The sequence below is a fragment of the Chamaea fasciata genome, unplaced genomic scaffold (assembly GCF_029207755.1).
Source record: "Chamaea fasciata isolate MVZ Bird 193981 ecotype frontalis unplaced genomic scaffold, bChaFas1.0.hap1 SCAF_24, whole genome shotgun sequence".
NCBI classification, from domain to species: Eukaryota; Metazoa; Chordata; class Aves; order Passeriformes; family Sylviidae; genus Chamaea; species Chamaea fasciata.
This window is the reverse complement of record NW_027094109.1, coordinates 147,300-169,503: the sequence shown is the minus strand read 5'-3', so window position 1 is coordinate 169,503 and position 22,204 is coordinate 147,300. Positions and strand designations below refer to the sequence as shown.

The 22,204-nt window shown below is 51.1% G+C and overlaps 1 protein-coding gene across 2 annotated transcripts; it reads left to right on the top strand.

The window, feature by feature from the left end:
* Positions 1-483: 483 nt before the first annotated feature.
* ST14 (ST14 transmembrane serine protease matriptase) lies at positions 484-21,714 on the top strand. 2 transcript variants are annotated; one of them, XM_066203531.1, is made up of 19 exons: positions 484-611; positions 10,788-10,947; positions 11,170-11,297; positions 11,868-11,938; positions 12,352-12,512; positions 12,948-12,983; positions 13,262-13,499; positions 13,634-13,773; positions 14,191-14,288; positions 14,774-14,883; positions 15,690-15,820; positions 16,073-16,177; positions 17,201-17,308; positions 17,665-17,778; positions 17,948-18,076; positions 18,437-18,623; positions 19,267-19,541; positions 19,842-19,978; positions 20,491-21,714. In XM_066203531.1, the coding sequence occupies exons 1-19, from the start codon at positions 606-608 to the stop codon at positions 20,650-20,652; spliced, it is 2,496 nt and encodes an 831-aa protein (XP_066059628.1). In that variant the 5' UTR covers positions 484-605; the 3' UTR covers positions 20,653-21,714. The 2 variants fall into 2 exon arrangements, with proteins under 2 accessions (XP_066059628.1, XP_066059627.1); XM_066203530.1 differs by lacking the exon at positions 484-611 and adding an exon at positions 2,696-2,820.
* Positions 21,715-22,204: the final 490 nt, after the last annotated feature.

Below are 22,204 nucleotides of genomic sequence, written 5' to 3'. Positions count from 1 at the left end.
GCCGGACCGGATTGAGCCTTTGAGATGGGGTGGTTTCGGGGTTGCCTGGCAGGAATCTGGGTGGGAGGGCACTGTCGGTGAAATTTGAATTTGAGAGTCGCGCTAAGAGCACAATCCGTGAGCCACACTACGGGAAGGAAAAGCCTTTGTCCCTGACTGAATCCGGCCGGTCGCTGGCGTGGATGGATGGTGCTCCCTTGATAGAATTCCTAGCAACTGCCTCCACCAGAAGACGTTTCCCTGCAGGCAGCCGGCCTCCATTCTCTCTGTAAGCAGTTCTTCTACCCTTCTTTCATGTGCATGGCATTCCCAGGGCTGGGAGCTGATGCGGAAGGATCCTGCCTGCCCAGTGTTTGCTGCTCCTGCAGCTGATCCTTGTCTTGGGGTTCGAGCTCAGGGCGATTTAGCTCTTGCAACTCGCACAGATTCTGACCAAGCCGGGCTTGGTTCTCAGATTTCAGGGCCCTCCTTCCTCCTAATCTTCGGGTCTGCTCTCAAGATGCTGTTGTGGCTACCCTGAGACAGCGCGAGGAGGAGACAGCTTTTATTGGATAAACTGGTTCCAGCGGGAACAAACAGGCTTTGCGGCTGACTGCTGCCATTGCATGTGGGTGAGTGCCTTGAACTTTATGCTTTATTGCGTTTTCACCGTTCCTCAGCTGGGCTCACCATTCTACTGTCAGACGTGGAAGTCTCTCACCAAAAAAAGCACGTGGCAGACAGGTTGGGAATTGTTAGTGTGTTTTGGGGCTGTACGGTGCCCAGGAGGGGACCTGTTCCCACCACGGTGACTCCGTAATGGCTGCAGCGCAGCCACGAAGGAAATCCCTGTGCTCCAGCAAGAGAAACGGGAATCCTAGTATTGAGGCCTCGAACCAGCTGCCTCCCAGCTATATAATATTTACATTTAGCACGTGTGTTGCTTGCTGGTTTTCCCCACGGTGATTGTGTCCCCTTGTTCAAAGAGGACTCATGAATTAGTTTGTAAAATGTCAGTGCCTTGAATGGCAGGAAACAGTGAGCATTCACGGCTGTGTCGAAACAGGGATTTTGGATCTTCGCATTTTGCCCTCATCATCCCCCCTGAGCACGGGTGTTTGCCTGGCATCAGCCTGGAGGAGACCAGTGGATGCACCAAACAGGAAAAATGTGTAGAGTGCAGGAGCAGTCGTTCAGCTGGGAGCAGCTGCTTGTACCCAAAATATGCTGTTTCACGGGGGTGTTAAGACTGGCTGCAGCCAGGCAGGTAAGGGAGTGGCTGTAAAAACAGCGCTGGGCAGGGCTGGGCATCAGCGGGAGCGCTGAGAGCTCCTGACATCAGCAGCCTGACTAACACGGCACCTTTTCAAGGGGAGTACCTTAAATCCAGGGATGCTTCCTCCTGTGCCGTGTTCCGCGGTGGGTGGAATTCTGGCAGCTGCTGAGGGGGCAGGGAAGGCGGTGGTTTATGTGTTTCTACAAGAGCACAGAAGTTATGTTTCTTTCACCATAGCAGGATCAGAGACTTCACTCCATCTCTGTTTTTTCCCCCCCCAAAAAAACACTTGCAAAAAGCCTGCAAACTGCTTCGAAGGAGACAATTTAGGGCAAGGGAAAACAAAGGAGTCTCAGCAAGGGATTTCCTGCCGTACGATCACCAACTCCTGTTGTACCAGAACCAGAGTTCTGGGAAATTTTAAGTGTTCAAGTGTTTAAAAAAGTCAGTTTCTGGGGTGCATGTAATTGGTGTATAAAGGTTTGGATCAGCGGCGGGGTGGCCAGTTCAACTTTTGATGGGCATATCACATATTCATATGGACTGTCACAGGTAAGATGGAGAAAGGAAGAACCTTTCCATGAAAAAGTGAGTTTGATCCAGCTATTTTAATCCTGACTTGCTCTTGAATGTGAGAAACCTAAATATTGGAGTGTGTGTGTATGAATCATATTTTCAGAAAGGAGTAAATGGTGAAATAAGACTGAATGCAGCTTTCAGTGTTAGAAATTCTTTCAAACCTGCATTAGAGTGTTCTCAGAACTCCAGTCTTCCCTTTTCCTCTCTGTTTAATACTAAACTACATAGTCCCCAGGGGCTGTTGCTGTGTGAGCATCCCCTGAGTGCCACATTTTGGTGCACGTGCAGTTTCTGCAGCACTGCTGTGTTCACTTTGCATCTGGTCTCTGTTAGCCAAGAGAAAGCTCATTCCTACAGTGCTGTAGCCTTGCTGACGGCAGGTTTCAGGCTGGGAAAAGGGAATATTTTGCTTCTGAGTGTACCAAATGTTTTTGGGAGCATGAGGCTTATCTCTGGGGTAAACTATCTGTTCCTGCTGAGACTACCCTCTTTGCAGCGGGGTTTCATAGCATGATAATGTCGTCACCTGAGGAGGGATGAGACCCTGGATACACAAAGCATTTCTTTAGGAACTGTGCATCTCTGCATGCCAGCCAGCCCTCCTGCCGACTTCAGGGCGGCTTCTCTTGGTAAAAGACAGATTTTTCTGGTTTCATTTCCTAAAGCAAAGCTTGTGGCTGAAGGATCTCTTGGGTGATGCAGAGCTGACGTGGGGGTTTTGGGCACAGCTTTTTGGGCACGGTGTTTTCCCTTATATCTGTGGAGAGGAGAGGCGGGAGCCGCAGCTGGACATGGGAGCGGTACAGCGCCCGCGGGGTGTTTCCAGCTGCCCGCACCTGCCAGAAGCACAGGAAGGAGGAGCTGGGCACCGTGCCCAGGCCAGAGCCACCGCACCATGGCGGCCTGAGCCGTACGGCGCTGCCCTGGCCATGGAGCGCGGCCCCCCGGCCAGCGCCGCCGGCGTGCGGTACAGCACCCAGCTGCAGGTGAGAGCACACCTGGGCGCGGGGAGCTCCCAGAATACCCGCCAGCCTTTGGCCGAGCTGCCTCGTCCTCTGCTCGCTCGGGTTCCTTCGAGCCTGGTGGGTTCAAGGTGGCTCTGAATCCCTCAGGAAGGGGGGGATTCCGCCTCACTCTTGGGTAAGGTCAAGAGCACCTGTCTGGGGGACGTTGCTGAGCTTAGCAGAGCAGAAAAAGCCCCTGGCTTTGGGGAAGTGGAGATCTCTTTGGTGTCGGTGCTGCCGTTGCTCCAGGGGTTTTGATTTCAGCTTAAGCTGAGGGCATTGGGGTTGTGAGTAAAGGTAAACTCCTTGCTGGTGAGCTGTGTGCGGAGCCTGTCTCTGGGTTGTTTAGCAGCAGATCCAACTAAACCTGTTCAAGTGTCGTAAGGGCCAGTTTTAACCGAGGGCTGTGGGTCTTCGTTCACGTGAGCAAGCTTCTTGTGTAGATCTTCCTGGCTGAGGGTCAGGCAGGGGCGGCTGAGTTTGGGTTGTACCTCCAGAGCCTATTCTGTACCACAGAGCTGTTCCAAACACAGGGTTTTGGATTGAAGCAGACAGCAGCGTTTCCCACCCCACCTGCAGGCTGTGTGGTGCCTGTCTCCAAGGCCTGGCTCTAGTAGTTGTTATCTTGCAGCAACAAAGGAGCTGCTGGCTCTAGCATTGATCAAAAAGCTGTCCTGCAGCAAGAAATTTTTTTTTGCCTCTGGTCCCACTGTGTGGTGTGTGCCATGGCTGGGAGTGAGTGGGAAAGAGATGCTCTCACTCAAGCAGTTCAGCTCAAGCTCCTTGCTCCTGGCCAGGTCAGAGTGACACTTGTGGGACATGATCTTCCTTGTCTGGTTTGTTCTCCTGGCAGAAGGCAGCTTTATGCTCTGATTTGTTTTTATGCAGGACTGAGGGCTTGAGTGGGTCCCTTCTCTGCTTCTGGATCAGTTTTTTCCCCCTGTGCCAATTCAGGAGGGGCTGATCTGATTCAGAACAGCTTCCCTAAAGACAGTTCCTGCCCTCCTGAGAGGAAACAACCCAAGGAGTTTGTCCCCTGTGGACTGTTGTTGGACTTGACCCCTTATAAACATGAGAGTGGTGGAAATGAGTGGTTTTGCAATGTCTTGTGTCTCCTCCTGTGCTGGTAAAGGAGCTGCCGTAGTTCTTGGGCTGAGGAGAAACTGCTGCTCCTCCTTGGAAAGGTGCAGAGTGTTTCTTTGGCATAGTGGCTGGCAGGTGAGGTGCTGCTCAGGCCAGTTTGGCTGCTGTTGGTGCCAAAGGCAAACAGGGATAAGGAAGACATAATGAGAAAAGGGCTGAGGCCAGACCTTTGCTCAGTGAATGAAAGATCATTCTGAGAAATCCTTGAGGGAGCAGCAAGAGTGTTTTGAGGGCCTGGCTGTGGGGAAGATATCAGAGCAAAGGTTCTCCCCTTGCCCGGGTTGGAATGTATCGTTTCCATCCAAAGGCCGCCAGGGACAGACTGGGAAATAATGTCCTGCCATATCTGGGCCATGAGCTGGGGTGGGGAGGGAGCAGCCAACAGGGATGGGTTTGGCAGACAGAGACTTTCCTGGTTGGAGGTACTCATGTTTTCCTTGCTGTTGGCTTCAAACATTGGAGACTTGTGGTCCTGATCCACCTCAGAGCTGTAGGAATGAGTGAAATGTTGCAGGGATTGTGGAGGTCAAGGTCTGGGGCTCAGCTGCTTTGGTTAAGCTGCTGGAGGCAGTTCTGTTTTCCAGACAGTTCTGTCTGTACCAGGAAATATGTACAAGTGATTTAAATGAGCTGTTTGCATCTGTGGCATGTTTCTCTGCTGCTCTTGGGACATCACTGTGTTGTAAGGAGGAATTTCATGGCTCATAGCTACACAGATCAGGGCTCTAGGGTACCTTTAGTCCCAGTTTCTCCTCAGGAGTTGCTAAGACTTAAGTGTAAAATTCTCTGCTACCACAGACGCACAAAAGCATCGTAGCTTTTTCTGAGCTGCTGTGGTGCAGGACAGAGCTGCACCGATCAGCTTGGATGGGGCAGCAAGCCAAGCCTGTGCTATCTCTGCAAACGTTAATATGAGTTTCTTCTGTAATAAACCTAAAGGAATTTGGTTTCTCGTATGACTCAGGGTGGTCACAAGACAATCAAATGCTGTGGAGGGTTAAGCTCAAACTTAGTGTGTGAGACCTTGGTGTGTGTGACCTGTATCTTTCACTATTGCACCTGCCCTCTGTGCCTGGAAGATACACAGTCTGGAGTACTCTGTCCTTGAGCTCTTGCCCCATATTCCCTTTTTAGTTTTGACATCATTGTTTTATAGCTTCATGGCCCTTAATACAGAACTGAAGTCCAAAAATAATGCACTGGCAAAGTTTCTTCAGCGCTTTGCTGCCCACGGTGGGGCAACACAGCACGGATATGCCTTGCGTAAACTTTGCTCCCATGTGTGCTGTTTCCATGTATTTCTTTTTAAGAGTAAGAAGAGAAGTGAGGCGATCTTATCAGATCTTTTCCCAGAAGAGTTGTTGGGGTTTGCTTGCAAGAGTTGGTGCAGGAGTTGACTTAAGGGTGGTGCAGCTGTACTTGAGCTACTTGGGTGAAGTGAGTTGCACATGCTGTTTACATTTGTTTTACTTATTCTGGTGGGAAACAGGCTGTTTCCCCTTATGCCAGCACTGCAAAGTTGGTGTTGGCTTTCAGGGTGATCCAGGAATTCTCAGCTTTTGAAAAAACAACTTTTCTGGCTCTTTTTGCCACACAAGCCCACCCTGTTGGTCTCCTGAGCTCTGATCAGGCTTGCTGGCTGTGTCCTGAGATTGTGGCTGAGTCAACAGGTTTCATTCCTCTCATTTCTCATGTGGTATTTGTTTTAGTTTTTATTGAACACCACCCGAGGCAGGTGTGGCTGGAAAAGGGGAGGTGGGAATTGCCTCTTGGATAAACAGGCTGGGATCTGAAAGTTATAATTACCCTCAAGAGTCAAACCATGCAGTCCAGTGACTCTGCTTCATCTCTGACCATCCTATGTCTCCTCCAGCCTGGCATTTTATGGGTTCCTTTCTTTGGTTGTGTACATTGGTATCAGACAGGTATGGTTTTTCCTGTGAGATTTGATTTGGTTGCACACCTGCTTTTATCTTGTGTGATCTGGGCAGCTTTGGCCCTGAGCAGTCCTGTGGCACACCAACAGAGTCTGGAGTTGGGAAAGTCAAAGGAAGTAGGTGAATCTCATGTCTGGTGATGGATGAACAAATTACCTGGTGGTCATAAGGGACAGGTGAAACTAATGGCCAGAAGCCCAGTCCTTCTGTGGGTCAGGGTCTTGTGAACAGGTGCAGACACTGAGGGAGAGATGGAGCAGCTGTTTTGGAGAAGAGTGGAACAGTCAGGGGTTTGGTGCCTGGGACGACATCATCTTGGTGGGACTTCCAAACAAGGCAGAAACCAGCCTCTGTGGAGGATGCTGATCCCAGGGGGGGCCCTGCTTTGCACACATCAGGCTGGATGATGTCCTCCATGGCATATCCCAGCCTTTCCATGATCCTCCACTACAGGAGGATCTCTCAGCTTTCCCATATGATCCCCAGTGCGTAGCTGGTTTCCACCACCCCCATGTGCCAGCTGCATTTCCTGCTGACAGAATTAGTCACTTCTGCATCTGGTTTGTCCAGTTGGACAGAGCACAGTTACTGTCTAAAAATACATTGTGTGGCTTACAGAGGAGGAGTGGGAGGTCTACTCTTCCCAGGACTGAGCTCAGACTCTGCATGGAGGAGCAGGAGCCCTCCAAGCGCTCAGGAGATTCATCTATGTGCACTTCTTTTCCAAGTTTCTTCATGGAGTTGCTGATGCTGTGACCAGATCCCTCTGACCTCTGTGGGGAGCCTGGCTGTACCGGCAAGGACTGAGTGAGGAGGAGCAAGAGGAAGTAACTGCTCCAGTGACTAAGGCAGAGAGAATATCAAGGGAGGTTTTCTGTTAATAATGTTTATTGGAGCAGTTTCCTCGAGAAGGGTGAGACAGTCAGACCTTGAGTCACTTGGATCTAGAGACCGTTTCTGGAGGAGCCATGGACAAGGTGAGAGCAGGATGTGTTCAGTTCCTGGGTGATTTACAGCTGCCACTGTTCAGAGCACATGAGGGAAATGTGCAGCAGCCATCAACTAAAGGAGATTACATTCCAGTTGTCTTTTTCTTGATTTAACTGTTATCTTTGAGCCTGTCTTGCATGTGATTTTGTCTGGTTTCCATCTAGCTCAGAGGATGGTGACAGGGTATTTTTCCTCCCAAGAGCTGGGAGCAAAGACGATGTGGAGCACAAGGAATGAGAGGGACAGAGGCTGAGTGGTACTCGTGGGGCACAGGGAAGTCTAGTCCTCACGTCAAACAGGTGGTTTTTGTCCTGAGTGTGGGCAGGGAGGTTTCAGCCTCTTAGGGTTCAGGACATGGGGCCTCATCTGAGACCTTCTGCATGGCCTGATTCCTCATTCCAGCAGTGCTTGAGGGATGCTTCAGATGCTTCACTGGATATTGGGAAGAGTTTGCAGGAATGGCTGTTGCTTACCCAGGCTGTAATGGGTGATGGCTCTCCTCACCTTTCCCAACAGCTCTTCACACAAGTGTCTGTGTTGGCTGAGGAACATAGTAGCATCCATCAGGTATGGGAAGGGGAGAGGACGAGAGTTGGAATACAACACAGAGGGCAAGGAGGGAGGGAGGCCTCTTTGGATCGTGTTTCCTATCTGCCTGTTGTCACAGGTAACTTCTGGCAAGTAACTGTCAGTGACTACACGTGCATGCACCTTGTGCTGGAGCGAAAACAAAAGTTACCGTCCCAGAAGTCCCTACAGTCCTGTCATTTCTCCTGAGCTGCTGCTGGTTCAGCTTTGGAACAAGAACAAACTGACAAAGGCATGCTGTAAATGCTCACAGGTTTAACATTTTTCAGCCTTTTTTTTTTCCTAAGGAAGGCAGAGAAATTGCCTAAAGAAAGAGCAGATGGTGAGCTTTCCTGCCTAATTTCCTTGCCCCCAGCAGCAGTACGTGTGCCTATGTGTACTGGAGGCAGACGGGAGCTTTGTTTGCCTTCTGATTTAATCACAGTGATGATTTTCTCCCTGGGAGAGTTTTCTCTCTGCAAAGACACAATCTTTAGCTCAAAGGGGATGTTTCAGTGCATCAACCACGTTTTGTGCAGTGTTGTACGGCAGGAGCTCCTGCTTGCCGCAGAGCCTTATTTTTTTCTGGCAGTTTGGTGAAACTGAAGTGTAGGAATTCTGCAGAGGGCTGAAGGGTTTTCTTATGGAAAATTGTTTTTCTTTGCAGTTCTTCCTTGCTGGCTCCAGGAAGTCTGGGGAAACTGATAGATCATTTAGGCCCCTCAGACTGTCTTCTTGCCACAGACTCCTGCAGATGTTAATAAAGAATGAAATACTTTGCTTTCTGCCAACAGCAGCAATGTCTTGGAAGTCCTGAGAAGGCTCAGCATTGTGAGCAGCCCTGTGGGAGGGAGAGAGGATGTGTTTGCAAGTTTTGTCACCAGTTTCTTCTCTTTACCAGGTTTGGGGGAGATTTATTACATGATTGGAAAACTGGTAGGAGCCAGGCGGATGTTTGGAAGACAGTGTGTCAAACTCCATGTAGTCTTGACTTTGATTGAAGAGTTTCTTGATTTAGGATGTCTCTATGTGTTGAAGATTTATTTGGTGTGTCATCTGTTTCAGAGTTTCCTTGGGTTATATCTTCAGGCTTTTCCTGTATGATCAGAAGCCAGAGAGGATTCAGAGCATTCCCCATGGGATTGTCCTCTGCAGCCCTGCTATGTCTGTTTATTTTGGAAGTGGGTGGATTCTGGGGATGGAAACAGTTCTTTCTGCCTAGCCTTAAGCAGTAAAACTCAATAATGAGCAAAGGCTCCTTCCCTGAACTGCCACATTATAAACTGGGAGGATTCCGAGAGCAGCTGGTGGGTTGCTCTGGTCTTGGTGGTCTTCTGGTGTTTGCAGAGGATTAAACTTAGAGAGTCCTTGACAAAAACTCGGAGTAAGGTGCCTGCCACTTCTCTTTCTGTTTTGAAGGGCCCCAGGCAAATACTGCAAGGAGGAGAGGCTGCAGTGGGGTGTGGAGGGTGGGAGGAGAGCACAGGCATTGGGTGAAGAAAAGGGCAAAAGAAGTGGGGGAGTGGTTCAAGTGGGAGCTGGGCTTTCCTGCCAGGTGAGGCTGAGGAAAGATGAGATGAAGTACCTCCTGGAAGTTCAATGAGGAAATGCAGTGAGGATGGCTTGTTCCTTATGTCTGCACAGCAGGCTCAGAGGTCCCACTGTTGGCAGTATCCCCTTTGCTAGTTGTTTTTCATAGAATCCCAGAGTGGTTTGGGTTGGAAGGGACCTTAAAGACCATCGAGTCCCACCCCCTGCTATGGGCAGGGACATGTTCCACTAGACCAGGCTGCTCCAAGCCCTGTCCAACCTGGCCTTGAACACTGCCAGGGTTAAGGCAGCCACAGCTCTGGGCAACCTCTGCCAAGGCCTCACTACCCTCACAGGGAACAATTTCTTTCCAATATCTAACCCTGCTATCTTTCATTTCGAAGCCATTCTCCCCTGTCCTATCAAGCCATATCCCCCTTGTCCATATTTTTCCTGAATTTAGGGGCTTGTGACATTTGCATCAAATTAACTGCAGCTGTTGGAGTAGGTTTGTGTGCACCCTGGGCTGAGAGAGGACAGGCAAAACCCTATGTTTGTGGAGACAGCGTTACCCTTCCGGAGCATGGGGCACGTGGAAATGCTGCAGATTTGTGCAAGTTGACACTTTGTGCCATGGTGTCTGTGCTCAGGTTCCAGAGCCCAGGAAGCTGCAGAATGCCTGCTAAGGAGAAAATGGGAAGGTGGTGAGCAGAAAGATGAGGGATCCTCCTGCTTTGGGCCTTTGTAGCAGGTGCAGTGCTTTTCCTGCCCAAGGGAGGCACAGATCAGAAGCAGTTGTGGTGAGCTCTGCCCACACCACTGCCAGTGCTGGGAGGAGAGGAAGTGCCAGGGTAGGTGCGGATACGGGCCCCATGATGCCCCCCATGATGTACCAAGGATGCTGTGTGGGATCCTCTGAAAACATCTGAGTCGGCAGCTGTTCCAACCCCCCCCTCCCCCGGGTCAGAGGTGCAGATACACGAGCAGGGCAAGGATGGAGGAACGGAACAGAAGGTGAGAGAAAGTGAAACCCTGAGGCACCAATGGTTTTACAGCTGATGCAGAGCTCGATGCTTCAACACGTCTTCCACTTCCTCACCCAGCCCATTATGGGGTAGTGATGACAGCAAGAGCTGTGTCATTCCTTGTTCCTCTCTTCCACATCTTGTCCCGAGAGCATGGCTGCTCATGGGCTGTGGGGATGTTTTGTGTGTTCATCTTAGCTTTTTGGTTTATTTCTTTCAACAAGTGTTTGTGCTGCATGGGAGATTCCAAGCAGAAACACAGGTATACTGGTGGCCCAGGAGGCATGACAGAGAACTGTGAAAATGTAAAGGAAGGAAGCAGCTTGATCTCTTCTTTTAGGGAAATGCTATTTATAGCATGCTGTGCCCCATGAGCTCTGGGTGACATACCAGCATATGGTGAGCACTTTGTGGGGACGAATGTTTCTCTGCAGTTTCATCTGCTGAGGCAGATCTTGGAGCTTGTGGGTTTGTGACTTGCCGTGGTCACAGGAGGGTATGTGGACTTGCCCCTGAATTTGCTTGAACTCATGACCTTACATTAGGCTCGAAAAGGAATTAGGTGTGCAGAAAAGCAAAGAAGAAACCTTCAGGGTTTGTCCTGCCTTGGCTGTGGAGCTGCCAGTGCTGAGGTTTGCCCTCAGTGCTGCCACATTCCTTGTCTTCAAATGTTCTTCAGGCTGCTCTGTGGCTGGACCTCCCCATGCCAGGCTTTTGGAACAGCCTTCCCACTGTCCTGCCTTCCCTTCTCTCCCAGGACATGAACAACCTGGATGAAGGGGTGGAGTTCCTCCCTGCCATGAACTCCAAGAAGATGGAGAAGCGCGGCCCAAAGCGCCAGGTGGTCATCACCGTCCTGATCATTGTTTTTCTGCTTGTCTCCCTCACCACTGGCCTCCTGTTTTGGCACTTCAGATGTGAGTGTGACATCTGGTGGGTGGTGACACATAGGGTGACACCCTGGGAATGCATCCATCCACATGGAAGAGCTTTGTTACACGGTGTTGCTCACATGTGCTCTCTCAAGCTCTGGAGACACCATTTCCACCTCTCTGCCCCGATTGCTGTCACTGGGGATCTACTGTGACACCGGTCCCAGCCCTTACTGCCCTTCCTGACCCTGAGCTGTTCCCTTCCAGATAGGAACACACCCATCCAGAAGGTTTTCAATGGCCACTTGCGGGTTCTGAACTGGGAATTCCTGGATGCCTATGAGAACTCCAGCTCTCCAGAATTCAGTATGCTGGCCAAGAAGGTGAAAAGCACGGTAAGAGGTTTCTTTCCTCCCTCCTTCTGCAGGCAAGGAATTTTTCTCTTGCCCCATGGCCATGGGGATATGCCGTGTAAGATTCCTTGGAGCTTTTTCTGCTTGCTGTGACACACTGGTTGGGAGCAGGGACTTTCCTTGGAGCTGGATCTTGACATCCTGGCTCCAGCCCAGTGCCACAGCATCTCCCTGTGCCATAGGAACTTCCAGGGCACATCCCAGAATCACTGGATGAGTCAGGGCCAGGAACTGAGCCAGAAGGGTGTCTGAAGGAGGCTGAGGCTGTGGCTGGTCTTGCCTCTTCGCTCAGACTTGGGGATTTACTTCCCCCAGGGAAGACTGGGGTGAACTGGGTCACAACGGGCTGTGATGGGCGGCTCTGAGCTCTTCTGGGGCTCTCAACTCTCCTTTCTTTCTTTGGCTCTGCAGATTCATGCACCCAGGGATGCCAGGTATGTGCCCTGGCCCCGGTGCTGGTTTTCCTTCACAGGCTTGAAGCTCTGTCTGTCTTTAGCCTTTCCCTTTTCCTCACTTCTGGACATGCTGAACACCCCTTTTTAACCCTTTCAGGTGGAGGAGATCTACAAGAATCATGCAGATATTGGTCCTTACCACAAAGAGACAGTGATCACCGCCTTCAGGTGAGTGTTAGGCACTGCCTGAACCCCATCCAGGATGCCGGGATATTACACCAGCCATTTACCCTCCTTCCCAGGATGCTGGGATGAAAGCACCCCAAGTAGTCATCCTCAGTGACACAGGAGAGGATGAGCAGTAAAGATTGACCTGAAAATGCATTTTGTTTTCTGCCAGATGTCTGGGGAAAATCTAGGTGTGGTGCAGTGAACTGCAGTGGGTGGTGCCTGGCAGCATTGAGAGAGACTCCCTGGGCTGGCAGGCACTTTGCTCTTTGCTTAACTTGTCATTGAAATTCTCCCTTCCCTGTGGCCAGGTTCCAAAAATGGCTCATCAAGTAGTCTGGCCCCTTCTTCTAGCGGTATTTGAGTCCTCCCATGTCTGTCCTTGCCCTCACCCACAACTGCCCTTTCAACAGTGAAGGCAGTGTCATTGCCTACTACTGGTCAGAATTCCTTGTGCCCAAGTACCGGGAAGAGAGCCTGGACAGGGCAATGGCTGACAAGCAGAGCCTGGTGCAGAGGTGGAACCCCCGCCTGAGAAACCCCATGCTGAAGGTGGAGTCGGTCATCGCTTTCCGTGAGTATTGGTTCTGCTGTCCCTGGGCCTCTGTGTGGGACCGGGTGGGATACTACTCTGGAAGGAGAGCATGCTGGTAACAGCCCTCCCATGGGAAAGCCAGCCCTGTGGGTGGTGTAAGGACCTGGATGTCACAGCACAGCTTAATGGATGTACAACCTGAAGGGGGCTGCACAGACCTGCTCCCCTTTGCTGGAAGGCTCTGTCTTCTCTGAGCCCAGGGAAGGGGGACAGGGATTAATTCTCCCTCTGCAGAGGAAAAGTTTGCTCCCTCAGCTGCCAGAGGCCAGGCAAGAGCAGCCTCCCCTGCCAGTTTGTGGGGAGAGACTCCACAAGCGAGACCAGATCAATGGCAGTCCGAGGAACAACCTCGGCTTTGTGCCCAGGGATTTCCCATAGCCCAAAGGGTGATGCCAGCTCTGTTTTCTCCTGCAGCTGTGGACCCCAGCATAGCTCACTCTGCCCGGGACAGTAAGTACAGTTGTTCTTCCATCTCGGTGGTCTCTTTAGGGTGGTGTTTCTCTTGCAGGATGGGGAAGGGTCAGGAGAGAGGTGCTCTGCATGCATGGCAGACCCCAGTGTGCTCCTTGGAGCCGATTTGGGGTTGGACAGACTGTGGTACAGGCCTTGCTGTTATCCAGGAAGAGCCATCTGCCCTGTGATGGCTTGCAGGAATTATTCTCTGCATCCTAGGGAAAGGCAGGGCAAGACTTGTTTGCCTTGTTAACTGTTCCCTACTCTCTGGGCAGACAGCTGCATGTTCTCCCTTCACGCCAAGGAAGGGGAAGTCACCAGTTTCACCACGCCAGGCTTTCCCAACAGTCCGTACCCCAACAATGCCCTCTGCTACTGGGCATTGAGGGCAGATGCCAGCTCCAGCATCAGTCTCACCTTCAAGACCCTGGAGCTGGAGCCATGCAGAGATGACAGTGACTACATCAAGGTCTACGACTCTCTGAGCCCCGTGGAGCCCCACGCCTTGGTTAGGTGGGTGTTCCTGTATGGCACCAAGTCCAGAGTGATCTGAGATGTCCTGCGCCTGCCACTGCTCAGAGCTGAGCTGTGCTGCTTGAGGCTCCCTGTGCAGCAGTGCCTTATGGATTCTGTCCTTTGCTTCCTAGGCTTTGTGGGAATTACGCTCCATCCTACAACCTGACGTTCCTGTCCTCCCAGAATGTCATGCTAGTCACATTAGTTACCAACAAGGAGGGGCGATTCCCTGGCTTTAAGGCTGAGTTCTTCCAGCTCCCAAAGATGAAAGGTGAGCTAAGATGAAAGGTGAGGCCTTGGCTTGTTTCCCCATCTCTCCCTGCCATGGGCAGCTGAACAGGGAGGTGGCTGTGGCTGCGGTCAGTTTGTCAAGGATGTTTCCAGGGCTGGAAGCAGGTCACCTCTTGGTGCTTGCCTTGCCTACAGTGTTCTTGGCCGCTTGGTAAAGATGTCCCTCGAGGAGGCAAAAATGAGAATTATGTTGGGTTAGACATGCAGATGGTTGTATACAGGAAGCATTTAATAGATCTCCTGGGTTCTCTAAAGCCTTGGAGCAGAGCTGCTCTCTCCAGAGAGTGACTTAATCTTGTTAAAGACTGTTGCCTTTGCCTCCGCTGACAGCCAGCTGAGGCTTGGAAAAACCACATCTAAATCTCTAACTTGTCATTACATTCCTGCTTGTGTTTAGCCTGTGGTGGGACCCTGAAGGGAGACAGCGGCACCTTCACAACTCCATATTACCCTGCACACTACCCCCCAGACATGGACTGTGTCTGGAACATTGAGGTGAGATGGGCCCTCTCTTTCCCGTAACAAGTCTGTCAAATGACCCTGGTTGTACAGGACATGGTGCAAGGGAGCTTGTAGCAGCTGGGGCCCAGAGGCTTCAAGTCTGGCATGACCGAGGGAGCTTTTAGGAGCTGGGGGCAAAGGCAGAAGAGGTTGCAAAAGGCCTGAACCCCACAGGAGCCCATGAAATATCCTGTAACTTTACACAAGAAAGATGAGAGTGTGGGCTTTGGGACAGGCTGATTACTGGCTCTTGACCAGAGGTCTGGCTTACACCCCTTTGTATGCCTGTTTCACTGGGGATTCTGGGGCCAAGGTGACTCAGTCACTTTTATGAAGCTGTTTCTTTTCCTGCTAGAAAACTGACCTCCCCTTTTCAGCTGTCTTCGTCCTCCCTCCAAGCACAACCCTCTTTCTGTGAAGCTATTCATTTTTCCTTGCTCCAAAAAGCAACATCCCACTGACTGTGCTTCCTTTTGCAGGTTCCCTCTATAAAGAACGTGAAGGTGCGTTTCAATATGTTCTTTGTGCTGGAGCCCGGGATCCCAGTAAGCTCCTGCACCAAAGACTATGTGCAGATCAATGGCACAAGGTGGGTGTTGAGTGGCTGAACCCATGGAGGGACTTTGTTTAGTTACACAGAACCTTGTGCTTTCCTTAATCTTCTGTGGGATCAAGTGTGCTGGTGCTGTCAGGCCTGGGAGGAGGCAGGAGGGTGGCCAGGACTGCCCCATGATTAGTGGGGAGCCCCACACTTGCTTCTGTGGTGTGCTGAAGCTGAACCCCTGCCAGATGCTGTGGAGCATCACAGCATACAGCTTATGTGTGGGAAGGCAGGAACATCTGGGGTGGGTTTGCTTGAATGAGCAGCTCTCCATTCTCAGTGGGTTCGTATCCTGTGATGCATTTCCTGATGTATTCCCCAGCCTGATATAAGGTGGGCGAGACAGAAAACTTGGTACCTCACAGGTAGGTGATTAATCTTGTTTCACAATGTTTTGGACAAGGAAGCTGACCCTGCCTCAGAGAGAGGGTTTCAAAGTCAGCACCTGCCTCTGCAGTGCTGTTCATGCACATAATCCCACCCGCCCATGGTGAGATGAGATCCTGCAGAAGTCCAGTGTATTTGAGATCAGACACATCATGGGGCAGGCAGGGATGTGGAAGAACTTGTTCCCAGTCATTCCTGAGATCGCAAGTTGATGTTTACAACTGGCCCAAACCTGCCAGCAGCAGCAGAATTCAGACCCTGAGGCCCAGAAGTCTGTGCTGGGATCAGACCTGCTCCCTGCTCTCCTGGTCCCTCAGCTCCCAGGGTGTGGAGGGATCAGGGATAGAAGGAGGTTTTCTTGGTGCTGAGCTCCAGCCCTTTGACTTCCCTTTGCTCTCTCCCTGCAGGTACTGTGGGGAGCGATCCCAATTTGTGGTGGCCAGTACCACCAACAAAATCGAGCTCCGGTTCCACTCGGACCAGTCCTACACAGACACAGGCTTCTCTGCAGAGTTCCTGTCCTATGACTCCAGTGACCGTGAGTTGAAACCCTGGGACTGGGGTGAGGAAAGTGATTTCCCTGAGATCTGGAGCTCCTCTCTGCTTACACTGCCCTGTAAACTGGGAAGCAGCCTTTTCCAGGGGGATAGCAGCTTGCCTTGCTTTCCTGCAAACCTCCTGGTCTTCCTGCTGTGTTCCGCCGTAAGCAGGCATAGGGAACTCTGCGGAAGGGATGTAGAGGGGACACCAAGAGGGCTCATATGTGATTTTGTCCCTTTCCCCCTCTCAGCCTGCCCGGGCAAGTTCACTTGCAATACCGGCCGCTGCATTGACAGAAGCATGCACTGTGACGGGTGGCTGGACTGCGTGGATGGCAGTGATGAGAGGTCCTGCAGTAAGTCCAGCCTTTGTTTCCCTTCGGCACAGCATGAGAAAGGCCGTGTTGCCCCAGGGTGGTTAGGCTTGTTCTAGGTAACGTAATTCAGTGCTGACTGGAACCAGCACTGCAACCTTCCTACAGGCTGGAGTGAGACTCGGTGCACAATTTGGGATCCCTTCTCAGCATAGGAGCTGTGGGTTCCTGCTAATCCAGCCCTCTCCCAGTGGCATCACCCTCCCTTTCCAGTTCCTCCCAGCTGGGAATGTGTTTTTCTGTGTAATCCTGCTGGTTGTGGGTTTGGCTGAGCTGAGTGGTGTGGAAGGACACATTTCATTACCCAACTGGGCAGGCTTTGCAGAGCTCATCTGGAAAACCTGTGGACACACGGGAGTTGTTTCTTTGTGCAACAAGTTTTCCTCTTGGATTAGCAGAGCTGTCCTATAGTTAATGTTATTGTGCAGGGTCTGCAATTTATTAGAGGACAAGATGCCCTGGTTTGGGAGGGCAGTTATCTGGTGAAGAGTGTGCTGCTGGCCCATGATCCTGGTTTCTCAGGTGCTTTCCCACTGCTTGCAGCAATTGTTTTGCTTCAGTATTGCCTCTGGCTGTCCTGCTATTGTGACGTCAGCTTCAGCCTCCACTGCCTCAGACACTACAGCTCCAAATGGCTTTGTTCTTCAGAAAAGTGGAAGTACTGTGGATGTACTGACTGTGTCGTGTATTTATGTACATGTGCATAGTCCTGAGCTGATTTCTGGGGTTCCCAAGTGCTTGCTGACCCATTGTGAGAGCTGCCATGGTGGGTGGGTTACTGGTGACTCCACAGGTGCTTTTGCAGACCTCTCCCCTAATTTCTAGCATTGGAACAGCCTGCCCAGGGGAGTCACCATCCCTGGAGGTGTCAAGGGAATGACTGGATGTGGCACTCAGTGCTCTGGTCTGGTTGACAAGGTGTTGATTGGTCTCGATTTGGGCTTGATGCTATTGGAGGTCTTTTCCAACCTAAACGATTCTGCAATTCTTCCTCTGCTCTTCCAGCCTGTACCAAGCAGCAGTTCAGGTGCCAGAATGGCTGGTGCAAGCCCAAGTTCTGGGTCTGTGACAACGTGAACGACTGCGGCGACAACAGCGATGAGCTACAATGTAGTGAGTGACTCACCTTGCAGGCACAAAGGGCTGAGGGCTCCAGCAGGCACAGGTGGCAGTGAAGGTGATGGAGGCTCTTGGGATGGTGGGAAGCAAGTGTTGTGCTGGAAACAAGCAGGCAGAAAAACCCAGGCATGGCGAGGACTCACCTGGTACAGGTGAATGAGCGCTCAGAGGAAAGAAGGATGAGCAGAGGTGTAGGAATAGAAAGGGCTGAATAACTGAGTGGTGGTGTGCAGTTTGGAGAAGAGATTGGAGACACACTATGTTGGAGCTGCGGAGGCTTTATTTTGTCTTGTGTGCTGAGGTCCTGCAAGATTCACGCCCAACCCTCAGGAGCTGCTCTCTGTCCCCAGGCTGTGCAGCTGACAGTTTCAAGTGCAACAACGGGAAGTGTGTCCCCAGCACACAGAAGTGTGATGGCAAGGACGACTGTGAGGATGGGAGCGATGAGGGCGGCTGCAACACAGGTGAGGGGGACTGTCATCAAACACAGCCGCTGATGGAATTCCTTGGGGCTGGGCACCCTCGTGTGTGTTTGCATGGGGTGGAAATGCCTTAGGAGTAGGCCGAAGAGGTGAAGGTGATGTGACCTCCCTGGAACCAGGGCTAACCCCTGTGCCTCTATCTTGCCTGCAGCGGGCCAGACCACAGTCCCCTGCAAGGAGTACACATACAAGTGCCGCAGTGGACACTGCATCAGCAAACAGAACCCTGAATGTGACGGGGAGCAGGACTGTGAGGACCACTCTGACGAGGACAACTGCAGTGAGTGCCTGAGGAATGGGGGAGACAAGTATGGGATTCTGGGCTGGGCCTCTCAGAGAAATACCCCAGTGTGGCAGAGAGAGCCCCGGGGTGTTTCTGTGCAGGAGCTTCATCTGGAAATACCCAAGCCACGTTCTTTAGTGTCTGTGTTGTTCTAGATTAGTAATACAGGGGCTTATCTCCCCTTTACAGAGTTGTCCAGTAAATGTTGTAGCTAATTTAGCATCTGTGCATAGAACATCAGCCCTTCCTGACATGGGTTACAGGGCACTTACACTGTCAGATGTGGTGGAGGAACAGAGGAGAGGCATGGGATGGGAACAGGAGAAACCAAGCACCCTTTCTCCTTCTCTGCCCTAGACTGTGGGCTCCGCTCCTACGTCAGGAAGTCACGGATCGTTGGCGGGCAGAACTCGGATGTGGGAGAATGGCCGTGGCAGGTCAGCCTGCATGTCAAGGGCCAAGGCCATATCTGTGGGGCCTCGCTGGTGTCGGCGAGCTGGCTGGTGTCGGCGGCACACTGCTTCCTGCCACTGCAAGGCATCAGGTACTGGCCTCGCATCCCTGTGCTTCCAGGTGTTTCACAGAATAAGCTGAGCTGAAAGAAACTCTCAAGGATCACTAAGTCCAGCTCCTGGCACTGCACAGCACCATCCCAAAGAGTCACACCATGTGCCTGGGAGTATTGTCCAATGCGTCTTGACCTTGGTCAGGCTTGGTGCAGTGACCACTGGCCTGGGGAGTCTGTTCCAGTACCTGACCAGCCTCTGGGGAAAAGAGCCTTTTCCTGATATCCAAGTTAAACCTCTCTTGACACAACTTCAGGCTATTCCCTTTGGTCCTGTCACTGGGCACCACAGAACAGATATCAGAGTCTGCCCCTCTTCTCTCCCTCACAAGGAAGTTGTAACTGCAATGAGGTCTCCCTTCAGTCTCCTCCAGGCTGAACAGACCAAGTGCCCTCAGCTGCTCCTTATATGGCTTCCCCTCAAGGCCTTTCACCATCTTCATTGTCCTTCTTTGGAAGCTCTTTAATAGTTTAATATTATTCCTATATTGTGGCAACCAAAACCGCATACAATATTCCAACACTGACTCTGAGAGGCATTGCACATGAAAACTGTTTAAGGTAGCGAGCAGTGCTGTCTCCAAGATGAGGTCTCACCCTGTGTTTCATGGCCCCCATGCAGGTACTCAGACCCCAGCCTATGGACAGCCTACCTGGGGCTGACTGACCAAGGTGACCGCAGTGGCCCCAATGTACAAACCCGCAAAATCAAGCGCATCATCTCCCACGCCTTCTTCAATGACTACACCTATGATTATGACATTGCTGTGCTGGAGTTGCAGAGCCCTGTCACCTTCACAGCTGTCGTCCAGCCCATCTGCCTGCCCGATGCCACCCACAACTTCCCTGTGGGCAAGGACCTGTGGGTGACTGGATGGGGAGCGACTGCAGAAGGAGGTGAGCACTGGCTTGTGATTTGGGACTGCATTGATGTATTTTAAACAGGTTGCCAAGAGAAGCTGTGGCTGCCACATCCCTGGAAGCATTCCAGGCCATGTTGGACAGGGCTTGAAGCAACCTGGTCTAGTGGAAAGTGTCCTTACCTGTGGCCAGGGGTGGAATGAGATGGGCTTTAGTTCTCTTTGAATTCAAGCCATTCTGGGATTCTAAAAGTCTGTGATTTCTGTGTTGAGAGAAAAAGCAGGGAGCTGCTTAAAAATGTGGTTTTTTATTTAAGCTGCTCCTCCGTTTTGGCAGGCACAGGAGCCTCCATCCTGCAGAAGGCAGAGATCCGGCTCATCAACCAGACTGTGTGTAACCAGCTCCTGACAGACCAGCTGACACCACGCATGATGTGTGTGGGGATCCTGACGGGTGGTGTGGATGCCTGCCAGGTAAGGCAGCACCTGGATTTAGTGCTGGTTATTAGGCAGGAAGACATTTGCTCAGCCCTGCTCATTCTGGTACTTCCAGTTATATTTACATTTTTAATATAAATCTATGGGAATCTTCCTGGATTCAGGCAATGGACAGATTACAATGGGCACCAGCAGCAAGTTGTGTCGATGTATGACTAAGATTCAAAAACTACAGCCCAAAACCCCAGGATTTAGACTCTGTCTACCAGGTAGAATGTACAACTGTACTCCAACTTCTGGCTGTTATTCAGTCTTAGCAAGCCAGGCTGCTTGACTGGTATTTTATAGCTCTTTGTTCTGGCACTGTGGCTCTTATTACCATGCGTAAATATTTGTTTCAGGGAATGGCCAAAAAATTGTAATGATAGCTGACTTAGATGGGGATTTACTGATTGATTATTTCTTGCTCAGTTTTTGTGATTGACTTTAACACTGCTTGAGGGTGATCTGTGCGGTTGGTGCTTATGCTTCTGTGTGGTTCTGTGCAGGGAGACTCTGGGGGGCCCCTGGTCAGTGTGGAGCCCAGCAGTCGGATGTTCCTGGCCGGTGTGGTGAGCTGGGGTGATGGCTGTGCTCAGAGGAACAAACCTGGGGTATACAGCCGGCTCACAAGCCTGCGAGACTGGATCCAGGAGCACACAGGCCTCTAGGGATGGATCCCTTCCTGGACACCTCTTGGACAGCACTGGCTAGAGACACTTGGCAGTGCCAGCCATGCACAGCCTCTACTGTGAACTTCAACTCTCCCTCTACCTCGCTGCAAGCGCCTGGGACTCCATGTGCAACCAGAGCTGGTGGTTTGGTTTAGCCCTTAATCTTAGAAATTTGGAGAAGTTTCCCTTGAGGGGTAAGCTAGTGCAGCTCCCATGAACAATTTGAATGAGCCATCATTCAAGATTACATATAGTAATAAACTTCAAAAAAATCAAATTAAAAAAAAAAAGACAAACACTTTGTGTTTAGAGACAAACTTTATTGGGCAAGTTCAAAAACAAGGTCTCAGCGTATATTCTGTTGTGCATTTGTTTTCAAATGGCCGTCCATAGCCCTTTCTCTGGTGTTCAGCCATAGAGGGGTTGAAGGGAGGTCTTGCTGTAGTTTTGGAGGGATTCCCTTTGGGATCCCTCCCTCATCCCATGGCATAGTCTCCTCCTTCTGTCCTGTGTTCAACTCTGCTTCCGGCATGGCCAAGTCCAGGGCTGGGGGCCTGAGAGATGTTGGGCTGAAACACCATCACTTGCCCCAAGGGAAGCCACAGGCAGAGCTCAAATGCCATCACTCACCCCAAAGAAAGCCATGGGCGGGGCTCAAGCACCATCACTCATTGTGAGGGAAGCCACAGGCAGAGCTGCTGGTACACGTGCAGATCCAGAGCCATTCCTATCACCGCATTGTGCCTTAACATCACTGAGCTGAGCTGATGCAGTGTCTGCTGAGCCCCAGGTGCCTGAAGTCACTGTGAAGAGCACAAGGGCTGCATCGAATTCTTCCTGGGGTGCTGCCTTCAAGGACAACATCAGTCAGCTGTGCATACCAGCCTTACACCTATCTTACTTTTGTAAAGAAAAATGTGACTTGTGAATGTGCTGGTTTTCTTCTTTTTTCCTCTGTAGTCTGTTCCTGCCCCAGCAAAGCACACTCCAGCTTAGTCCCTTCCTCACCTGTAAATACATTGTTTTGTAAAACTCTCAGAACTGAGATGCTGCAATAAACTGGGATATTTTCTAATACTGTGGCTCTGTGGTTCTTCCTGAGCTGTGCAAGTGTTCCTGAAACAGAAACCTGCAGCACAGACCTCCAGTGCTAAGGGGGAAGCTGAGCCTCTCCCAGTAAAACACTTCACTACTGCTGTGCACAGCAGCTCCACTATGGTGGAGAGACATGCAGAGTCTGGGGAGAAATCTTCACAAGAAACAGTTGTAAGGGCTCATAGGTGGAGGATTTGTGCCTCAGCCCTCTCTGCAGAGTTAAGGAACATTCTGAGATCTGTGGTTACACAGTGCTGCAGCAACACAAAAAGAAGCATTTACTGTGGTCATTCTCTTGCCCAGGGAGTATCAGCAGCACTTTTGCAGCACTGAGCAAATAAAAGTACAAATGTTTTCATTCCAGTGTCCCACAGTTGCAGTTAAGCTCCCCAGACACATGGCCCACTAAAATCTTCCCTAAGCATGAGTTGTTATGGATGATGGTCCCCAGAAG

What these genes read in the sequence shown, in the direction of transcription:
- ST14 (XM_066203530.1), top strand. Translation starts at nt 2,764, where the DNA reads ATGGAGCGCGGCCCCCCGGCCAGCGCCGCCGGCGTGCGGTACAGCACC. An exon ending in CAGTGATGAGAGGTCCTGCA is followed by an intron (nt 16,178 to 17,200) that starts GTAAGTCCAGCC and finishes CTGCTCTTCCAG; the next exon opens with CCTGTACCAAGCAGCAGTTC. An exon ending in CTGCCACTGCAAGGCATCAG is followed by an intron (nt 18,624 to 19,266) that starts GTACTGGCCTCG and finishes GCCCCCATGCAG; the next exon opens with GTACTCAGACCCCAGCCTAT.